At 35.3% G+C, this 11,401-nt stretch overlaps 1 protein-coding gene and 1 non-coding gene across 2 annotated transcripts; both read right to left on the bottom strand.

Annotated features, from left to right (window-relative positions):
* Positions 1-2,611: 2,611 nt before the first annotated feature.
* LOC130798174 (U-box domain-containing protein 19-like) lies at positions 2,612-4,699 on the bottom strand. The gene has a single exon (XM_057661063.1). It carries the CDS (start codon positions 4,697-4,699, stop codon positions 2,612-2,614), a length of 2,088 nt encoding a protein of 695 aa, XP_057517046.1.
* A 1,352-nt stretch (positions 4,700-6,051) lies between these two features.
* LOC130799034 (U5 spliceosomal RNA) lies at positions 6,052-6,167 on the bottom strand. The gene has a single exon (XR_009039181.1). It is a non-coding gene; the product is annotated as a U5 spliceosomal RNA (small nuclear RNA).
* Between the last annotated feature and the right edge of the window lie 5,234 nt (positions 6,168-11,401).

The raw sequence follows: 11,401 nt of genomic DNA, 5'->3' as shown, positions 1-11,401 counted from the left end.
AGTCATCTTAAAACGCAAGCGTTGACATTGGAACCACGATCCATGCTTGGCATGTTGATTTGAGAAACCGGCGATGAATCATCCCGTCGTGGTGTGAGATTTTAAAGGCAATGATGCCTTAGATTAGTTTAATGTTTTTATTGTGCTAATTGCTCTACCACATGTTCGAGTTTTAGTAGAGATGTTGCCGCAATTTCCACTCACCTTTTTAAACTTAATATTTAACGTTTATCTAAATTCTTTTCCTTTTCTTTTATGTAACACCCGAATTTCCCCCCATCCTTCACGATTTTGGTTTCGTAAAAGGGGTTGGAAATTCAGGGGTGTTACAGCTATAAATACACAGTGTCGTGCACTATCAAAGGTACGTTAACTCTTAGTATTCGAGCAATTCTAAGCATTCAAGCATTCTTAAGCTATCACAATATTTTTCTACAAAGGATCTCACATCCATAAAAAGCCTTAATATCTCTTCTCTAGAGCTAAAAGCCACTGTGCGCACTACGAGAAAGGTTAGACAATCTTTCCTAAACACGTACTGACTTAATCATTGGAGGAGGTCCCCCGAAACACCCTTCTCCGGCCCTCATTTGCTCACTTATGCATGATAAAGTCCAAGGCGTTCCAGATAGAAACTCAAAACCTCACCAACAATTCATAAACCTTTATATGAATTTAAAAGACATTCTTAGCACCTTTGCTAGGCATGTTGATAGTTCAATATCCAACAAGAACAGTTCATAAGGATTGTATATAATTGCATCAGATGCTTTAACATTATTCACAAATAATCACAACAAAATAGAGCAAGAATATACTAAAACATATTTTGAATATACTAAAACACGTTTTCCTGAGCATGCTTAAATAATAAAAATATATTCGGTTAATAAGGTACCATCATTTAGGATGATGAATCATGCTACAAATTTAAGTTCATATTATGTTTTAGCAACCTCATTTTTAATTTGCAACGTATGCCCAAGCTTGGATGTTCAACAACTCTTGTTTGAGAGCTGAAAGGATAGGCTTAAGGAGCCTGGGTCTTTGTTAGACTTGTTGGTTGGGTATCCTCAATCCCAACAGTCTCCTCCATCTCAACCTGGAAAATTTGATCTGGAGGAGTATCTAAAATTTTCAGAGTGTCTACGACTGAAGATGACGAAAGGCATGCAGCAGACTAGTGGCCTCAGTAATAGGAGCTGGAGAACCAACCTCCAAGCTAAGTTAAGAACCACCTCCGGAGCAGAAACCGGAGAGGCAACAGGTCCATGACCAAGGATTACAACATACATATCGAAAATACAGTTAAAAAAAAAATCTGAAGTCTCCTCTTCTTAGGATAGTATGAATTTGCGTGCTTTCTGGGTGAAAAAAAGCAATTGGAACAGTACAAGGGAAGGACTATCACCCATGGCGGGAATTTTTGGAACTCAAAAAGTGTTGCACAGCCATGATTAACAAAGGGCCATATGAAATTATATTGTAGTAATCCATCAAATGATATTGTAGATTTGTAGTAATCCAATATTTTTGTTGGAACTAAGTTAATTTAATACCTTTACATGTTAAAACCTCCATTATACAGTACAGGACTTGTAAACTACTTAAATGATGAAATTATACAAAGTACATAACACCCAAGTAGTACTCCATTTGAATGTGCTACTCTATTATCTATAACCATTTTACATCGATTTTTACGTTTGCCAAGATTTTGGGGGAAAACAGGACTTAAACCTAGGACCCACTAAATGAAACAACAAAACAACAACCTATCCGGGATGGTTAGCCCGAGGATACTAAATGAAACATTCTCAATAAACAATCTAACAAAACATAGAAAAGAAAGTTATAAATTGAGTAAGATGACATACCCATAACCATGATCAGCATAATAAGGGAGATTAGAAAGCAAAGTCTCATCAATATCAAAAACCCAAACATCGTTACCATCTTTCTCAACACCAACACTTTTGGCAAACACAGAAGCTTCATTAGAAACTCTTTCCAGATCCAATTATAACTTCCACCCATTATATAAGTCTTAACATAATCACCACATTCATATGGGACTGTTTTCCATGGATTTAAAGTATTTGCCTCTATTGCAACTCTCCAGCTTGTACACTGCAAATACAATTCCTCTTGAGTAACTCCTCCATCAGGGTATTCAACCAAGACAATATAAAAATCACATCTTGAAGGGAAGAAGGAATTTCAAAAAGAACAACAAAAGATAACAAACTTATTAATTCAACTTGTAATAATTAACTCCTGATACAAAATTTGATTATGCAAGAATTATTCAATCTTGATTCCCGGTCAATGCACATGACTTGAGCCACATTATAAACTAGTAACAAAAAAAACTCAAAAGTGTAATAATATACTTCTACTAAGAAGTACTTAAATGTAGTATAATATGTACAGTGTAAAGATGCAAATCAATTAATGAAGCTAAGCCTGTTATATATAGTAGTACTGTACTCCGCTTTTTGAAAAATCCAGTTAGCATACGACATACTTTTATTAAGTTATAAGTAGTACAGTACTATGAATACAAATTTGTAAGTCTAAATATTTAAATAAAATAGTAAGAGCTGGATAATTATTTCCCAAAATTGGACGAAAAACAGGTTTCTTTATGAATTGAGGAAGGTGAAGGTAGAGCGGAGCTGGAAGAGCCGGACTCCCTAAACTTGTGCAACATATTAATGAGCATAAGTGCCTTCTTGCTAGCATGGGAGCTCCCTTCTGTGATAAGGGCATACAACGAAGCTATAATCGAAGGTTCCTTGGATAAAATGGGTACCACCTCAGTTCCACAATTGATGCACAAGGACAGTAAAATTGAAACGCAGTATTCCCTACCAGCTTTGGAAATGAATGATTTCATGAACCCCATGATTAGTGGTAAAGCCGAGGTTTGCAAAATCGCAATAGACCCATTAATCTTCTCACCCAAGCAAGCTAAAATAGCCAAAGCGTCAACTAAAAAGTCTGATCTTTCAACACAAGAAATAAGATCAAATAGTACTGGGATAATTCCTTCTTCAAGTACTCTATCATGGTTTCTATGATATAAAAGAAGCCCGAAGATTGCTGCCATTGCATTCTTTTTCCCACACATTGTTCCATCTTTGTCTTTGATTAGCTCAATAAGACCAGTTATGGCCTGTCTTGTTGACCCAATTAATTTCCTGTATTTTTCTACTGCTGATAGGTAAAAAATTGTGGCTGCTGCAATTTGCCTAGATTCTATCTTCATCCCTCCTCGAAGAACTGAGATTATGAGCATCAACCCACCTTCTTCAATGATTGACTTTTGCCCCTTTGAATGCTTTGCCAGCTTCAACAAAGCTGATATTGCATTTTCTTGAGTGTTTGGATCATTTGATGTGAGAAGATCCAAAAGCGGAGCAACATTCACCACTTCAATTAAGATCGATCGATTGTAAATATTCGATTTTGTTAATAATCTGATTTCATAGGCAGCCTTGTTCTTTTGCACATCTGTACCATAAGTTAACCTTCCAGCAAGAAATTCAGCTAAAAACTTGATGGTTTCTCGAGAGGCCGGGCTTGGAAAAATGATGGTTCTTGATAGCTCCTTGCTTTTTCTTCCTATTTTCGATATGGATATCCCATTATCACAGCAAAATTGGTGAATCAGTTTCTTAAGAGCTGAATTTGGGACCAACTCTGTATTTTCAAGCTTCTCCCCTGTTTTGGGACAGATCAAATTTCCCGATTTTAGCCACTTTTGAATTGAAGCTCGATCATAAGTTTGACCAGTTGATATCGTAACTGGATTGATCATTAATTCAAGAGAAATGGGGCATCGAAAATCTTCTGGATTCAAGTAACTAAGTACTTCTCCTGCTCCAGCTAATTTTGATTCTGATTCTGAATTATGGTCTCCATCATCATCCAAAGTGTCAAAAATGACTCCCCTGCAATAGCACATCAAGCCCAATAAGCCACTGAGTAGAGGAATTTCTCTTTCCTCCTCTTCAACATTACTATTTCTAATCTCATCTTCCAAAAACTTGACCTCTTTATTGCAATCAACCCAATTGTGGATACCCAAATAATTAAGAATCCGTTTTATCAAGCCTTTTTCTGGCTCAAATTGGTTCTCGAAATGGTTCAAGATCAAAATCACCCTCTCCATCGCACATTGATCGCTTATGCTAACATGGAGGTTCGATTTCTGGGCTTGTTTAGCTAGCAAAAGAACCAATTCTTTCACTTCTTTACAGATTTCAAGTGAGTTTAAGTCAAGTATATCAAGCGCAGCTGCAACTGAACTAACCAAAACGCGGAACTGATTAGCTATAAACTGTGACTTCATCAAAATGTAAAGTCTAGCCCCTTCTCGGGTACAATCTTTTAATAAACATCGGATCTTTTGGATAGAAAAATGGAGCTCTGAAAGGGATAGAATGAGAGAATTAGTAAAAGTTGGGTGATGATCATGGATTTCCTCAAAGAAAATAAGGAGAATTTCAATCTGTCGGATGATCTCCCGAACAATTTTTTTCTGAGATGAAAATAATTTAGATTTAAAATTGGTGATTTCACGAGCAAGAGTGAGCAAAGAAGTGACGAGAATTGTGGTAGAAATAGATTCACATGGTCGAACTGCCAGGATTTTAAGAATCCGGCGATCATATGGCTCAAATTTACCAAGCATTTTAATTTTAATGTTCGATGGAGAAATCTGAATGGTGGATAGTTGGATACAAAAATTTTATTAAATAAGATAGCAAAACTGAAAAAACAGAAATCTTTTGGGCTTCGGCGGTTTATCTACCACTTCTACTATCAAATTTTGTTTATAAATAAAGGTTTAAGAAAGTTACAAAGATATTTTTATGTACATGTGCAATTTGCAAACCGACATTGCGACTTATATGTGACATGTGGACGTACACGTGGGGAGGTGGGGTTGGCAGGGAGTTTTTTTCTTGGATCCCATATACGAATACGATGACGTTTGTTGGGAGGGCCCACAACACCAAGTTTACGTGGAGATATCAAGTGTAGACAACTCAGACACGTAGCATGAGCATCCTTGACTATTTCTCTATGACTTTTTTTTGAGTTATTAGAGAAACGAGTTCCGTAAGATTTTTATTTGGAAGAATTTTGTATTACACTATAATAAGTATTTCATTTTAAATTACGAATTTTAATTATTAAATTATAAATAAAAAATTTGAGGAAGATAAGGTTTGGATAACTACATTCAAATTCTTAATTTTAACTACTTGAAACACAATTATGAAATTTAATCCAAATTTAAATTTGAAAATTTTTAATTTGCCAAACAATAGATTTTAACCAATTTTAAATTTTCAAATGAAATCAATGTTCCTAAACATGGTATATACGAATTTGTATTGGCTTTTGAATTTAAATTTTTTTAGTTGGTTTAAAAGTAAAAAATTGTGTCTCAAAAAAGATTGATTTTTTTTTTGCTTCTTTTGCTCATTTTTTCTTTACTTAACAACCATATTTTTACTATATATCTGCTTAAATAATCATTTATCTAGCTAGTTCAAAAGCCAATAAAAAAATTTAGTTGGTCAAACAAGACAACTAAAAACACTAAAGTTAATAGCCAACAGCTATTGGTTATTTGCCAAAAACCTCAGTAGAAAGTAACTATTACACTACCACTCCCTATCATGGTCGTGGAAGGTGCATTATTGACTACTCTACTTTGTTAATAATATTCTTATTGTTATTGAAAAGCTAAAATATATCATTGAATTTTTTCCGTTAAAATCTAAAGTTTTTATGCTTCCTCTCTTACCCGATACTTTAGGGGTGTCAAACAGGTCGGGTTGGATCATTTTCAGGTTCGGATTATATAAATGGGTCAATAAACCCTTAACCTGAACTTGACCCATTTAACTAATGGGTCAAAAATTGAAACCCCGACCTGATCTGTAACAGATCGGATCAACCTGCTAATGACCCATTTAACCTACTTTTTTTTTAGGTCATTAAATTCATATATTTCAGGTCATTTGACCCATTTAACCTTAATTAAAGGCTTCCTCCAAAAATAAACGTATGCCACTTAATGCAGCGAGCACACGGTATTCTTTAGTAAAAGGCGAAAGAATAGTTCGCTTTGTGCTCACGGCGTGGCTGCGTAAGTTGGTATGAGATCTGTGGAAGTGATTTAAAGGATTTTTCTTTTATTAGTATCTTTCAAAGCCGATGTGGGACAACTTCCTTTGTTATTGAAAGTCATCTTCAGCTGACAAATCCCTTAGCCGATGTGGGACAACTTCCTTTCTTATTGAAAGTCATCTTCAGCTGACAAATCCCTCAATACATGGTAATTGGTATTATCTTAGTTTTACGAAGTATTTGGCAAATGTTGATCCGTCTTAAATTTAATAAACGGGTTAAACAGGTTTTTTTCGGGTTTAAATATTAAACCTGAACCTAACCCATTTAATAAACAGATCAGGTCGGGTTGACCCATTTAATTAATTGGGTCAAAAATCTAAACCCAAACCCGCTAATTTCGAGTCGGTTTCAGATCAGGTTAGCAGGTCGGGTCAGCTTTTGCCAGCCCTACGATACTTGTTACCTTTTACACGTAATTCAATGTATATTTTAATATTAAATATCTTTATTTTCACTTACGAAAAATTATAAAAATAACATTAAAAAACTAGATTTTAAGACGAATAAAATAAGATCTCATATGACTATATTCTTTCTTGAGTCAGAATTGTTAATGTGAACAAATTTAATTAATTATTAAATGATTGTTAATGTGATGCTATTAAACAGGACATTCAATTATGACATACTGACATGCTTTTACAATAACTAATACAACATTAAAAAAAGAAAAAAATATTCCAATTGCCACAATAGCCAAAATGAAAGGAGAAGTACATCAGCTTTAACTTTTTTGGTAGTTTCACATGTTCCTCTTCGATATTAGACACAATTAAGATTAGAGTTGATTAGATCCAAATCGAATTGGATGTAATATAGATGAGATTTGTTTATTAATCCTTAACTTGTTCTTTATTGGGTATTAATTATCACCTGAGATTATAATTGCACAAGTAACACATATTAGACGGCCCAGAAGGTATCTCCGACGTTAAAGTCGGTATTTATATTAGTTGTAGCCTGATTTCAAGTGCATTATGTCATTTAGCTGGCAGTTCTATGCTAGGATTTCTTGTCAGTTCTCTCATAGTTTCGCCCTAAAAGGGATGAAAACACTTAAGGTGGCCTGAACAAATTGAAAAGGCTACCCTTGAAGTCCTTGAGGATCGTTCTTTCATGGTGTTACCAACGGAGAAACTTTAGGATCCTACTAAGTAGCTTCAAGCTTCTTTGTTGAAGAAGACTGTCCATGGTGCCATGATCAGGAATACAACACAATTGGTGCTCGAGGAAAATGCTTTGTGAATTAGAGCAAGGGTTAATCTATTCAAAAACTACTTTATACCACACATGTTTGATAGTGAAATTTTCTGCAAATAAACTTCCTTAAAAAGATGCAGCTTGTTAGTTTGGGTAATACTATTAATTAATCCTTTTAAAATTATATGTTTTTACCTTGTTGATTTCAACTCATATGTGGATTCATCAGTTGATCTTTCTGCTGAGGTTTTTTTGAGAATTCATCTGTGAATCTTTCTCGAGCCGAAAAACTCTTTGAAGCACTCTCTTTTATGTGTATGAGTTGCCACTTTTCTTCCCTCCCCAAATCTGATCATAGTTCATATGAGCGAGATACACTGATATAATTATGATGATGATGATTTTTATTGAAAAGTGGAAAATGTATTGATACAGCTAAAACAACAAAACTTAGACCGCCAGCATAAAACCTCGAGGAAGTGGCAAAGCCACAGGACTATGCCCAACACTGAACCAGGCCACCTAGAATAAGTGGATTTCAATACACAACCAGCACATAATACACACCCCAACCAAAACAAAAACCCCAGATATACACCAAAACATACCCCTCTTCAAGAGCTACTATATAAGAGGTCCAAAGAAAAACTAGATTAAAACCCATATCATGGCAGCCAATGCAGCCCACAACGACGACCACCCCACCAGCCTGAAGTACCCATGTCAAGACCACCATTTGCCCTGGCCACAACAAACACAACCCCTACAGCAGCATCAATCCTTAAGAAAGCAAACCTGCACCACATACAACACAGACACCACCAAACATAGCCAAAACTACCTGACACCAGGTGCTTAAAACCAAACAGCCACACAACAAACGCCAGGCCACAACCTACACACTCCACCTGGTCCACCCCCAAGAAAGCCCCACACAGACCGAAAACCACCCCAACCTTGCTATACGGACAATCAGACCCATAGCCAAACACCCACCCTAGGTTCAAGTTGGGTATACAAAATTAAACTTAAATATGATGGGAGCTTAGAAAGGTTCAAGGCAAGATTGGTAGCCAAAGGGTATAATCAGCAATATGGTATTGGTTATCAAGAGACTTTCTCACCAGTTGTCAAAAATCATTATTGTTTGATGTCTTATTGCTCTAGCTGCGTGTAGAAACTGACCTATCCTCCAATTAGACATTAATAATGCCTTTTTACATGGCGATCTTCATGAAGAGGTCTACATGATTGTTCCTCAAGGTCTTGACACACCACCCAATGTTGTTTGCAAACTAAGCAAATCTCTGTATGGGTTAAAGCAAGCATCATGCCAATGGTTCACAAAACTTACCATTGAATTACTGCAACAAGGTTCTATTCAACCAAAGAAAGACTATTCCTTATTCATCAAAAAAGATCACAAGTCCTTCACTATAGCAGTTTTATATGTTGATGATATACTTATCTGTTATAAAATCTTTCCAAACTCATCCGCATAGGGTTTTCAGCATCAAGGCCTTAGGGAGATTGTATTATTTCTTAGGCCTTAAGTTACTTATTTGGATACGAAAATTATTCTCAGTCAAAAAACGTTCACACATGACCTCTTGCATTCATCTAACATTCAAAGTTTCAAGAAGATAGCAACCAATCTTCGCTTAAACCTTAAACTTTACTCCACTGATTCTCCCTTTCACACTTATCCTACCCACTACCAAAGCTTAATTGGGAAACTCAACTTCTTAACTCATACTAGACTCGACCTTTCCTTCATAGTGCAAACTCTAAGTCAACACATGTAGCGCTCAATTAAGTCTCACTACAAGGCCCTAGTACCCACAATTATGTTGCAACAACTTACGGTCAAGGCATACTCCTCAAAGACGGTGATAGTCATAAATTGAAAGCGTATTCGGATTCTGACTGGGGAGCTTGTTTAGATACAACGCGTTCAGTTATTGGTTATGTCATTTTATTTGGGGATTCTCCAGTAAGTTGGACGTCTAAGAAACAAAAGAAGTCTCCAAATCCTCTTCTGAAGCAAAGTACAGAGCAGTAGCTTCCGAGATAACTTGGTTTGTTTGCCTCCTTTAAAAACTTGGTGTTCACAACCTTAAACCTATTTCCCTTGAGTGCAATAATAAACCAACTCTACACATCACTCAAAATCCTTTTTTCCATTTTCGTACTAAACATATTGATATCGATTATCATTTTACTAGGGATAAGGTGATGGACGGTCTCATTGCTATGCATTACCTACCAACATCTCAACAATTAGCTAATGTTTTGACCAAGGCTATCCCATCCAACAAACTCAAACCTTTGGTGGTTTACCCCACCCCAAGTTTGAGGGGGGAGGGGGGTAATGAACACATCGCTGCCAATGTTCCAGATGGTTGATCATTGATGCATGGCTACATGGGCTCTATGAAATATATTAATCCTTCAGAAAATTGATATCAAACTGAGGCACTATTAAGTTTTTTTAAGAACTTGGAATACACTTTTGAATAGTGTGAAGAATAAGTGCTTAGGCTACATGAAAATATATTAATCCTTCAGAATAAGTGCTTAGGCTACATGAAAAGTTTTTTTAAGAACTTGGAATACAAGTTTACCCCACCCCAAGTTTGAGGGGGGAGGGGGGTAATGAAAACATCCCTGCCAATGTTCCAGATGGTTGAAAATTGATGCATGGCTACATGGGCTCTATGAAATATATTAATCCTTCAGAAAATTGATACCAAACATTTCGCCTACTTAGTGCTTAGACTTAAGAACTTGGAATACACTTTTGAGATATAATGGTTTACATTTAATTATAAGCACAATATAATTGAATAGTGTGAAGAATAAGTGTTAAGAATAAAAGATTATATAGCCCAAAAACATAAGGCTTCTGACTTCACTCACTAGGCGTGACATTCTTCGCGATCCGCGAAGCTTATTTTCCGGGTTTTTTTCACTTTTGCTTTATTTTTTTCTTATTGGACATAGGTTTTTACCTTTTGTATATTTGGCCCACTATTTTCATAGTACTTGTCATGGGCTTTAATTTATTATACTTTAGTATTGTAACAACCCGAAATTAACTAGCTAATTAAACAAGATTAATTTAAATCAATGAGGAAGTTTAATACTTACATCGGGCTATTATGTTGATTATACAATCAATTACTCAACTAACTATATTATCCACTAAACATCTATCAAAGAATGTAAATATCAGAGTTTACAACCTTTGAAAGATGTAAATAAGAATCTGTTTAAACGATTTAAAATATACTCCCTCCTATTCAGCCCAATTGTCCCATTTGACTTTTCACACTTGTCGAGACAACATTTTAACTCTTATTATCTCAAATTATTCTTATTTAAAAATTATTAATAATCCTTGTATTGAGACGAATCAAACAAGATCTCACATGACAATGTTTTAACTTATAAATTAAGAGTAAAATACAAATTAAGAATAATAAGTAAATGGTGCCCAAAAAAATGGGACAATTAAGCTGAATAGGAGGTAGTATAAATTTTTGAAGAAAATCCGACAGTTTCATTTGTGAATCGGATAAACCAAAATTTTTCTATTGACTAAAAGTCACCCTACAAGTTCAAAACTAACATTTTAAAATAACAACCAACCAGTGACACATGCGCCAAACATTTCAAAACCACATCACCTTTTAGGAGAATCTTTTCTCCAATAGTTCAAAACAAACACTAAAATAATTTTAAATAAAAATTTGCTTTACTTACATTGTTTTATGACTGGTTGAGATTACTTTGTTGATTGCTGATCTTTACGCTTTCAACTACCGTTGACTTCACCAATCTCAATCTTCTTTAAATCTGTCCCCACTAGGAGACAGGTTCAAATAACAAAACCACATAGTCAGCTAATGTAACATAGCCTACTTCCTCTCACAACCCAACCAAAATACTAATTATACATAAAACTATAGTGAAAAGGAAATCTTAT

Source organism: Amaranthus tricolor, chromosome 13 (assembly GCF_026212465.1).
Source record: "Amaranthus tricolor cultivar Red isolate AtriRed21 chromosome 13, ASM2621246v1, whole genome shotgun sequence".
In the NCBI taxonomy this organism is placed as follows: Eukaryota; Viridiplantae; Streptophyta; class Magnoliopsida; order Caryophyllales; family Amaranthaceae; genus Amaranthus; species Amaranthus tricolor.
This window is presented reverse-complemented; position numbering and strand designations above follow the sequence as displayed.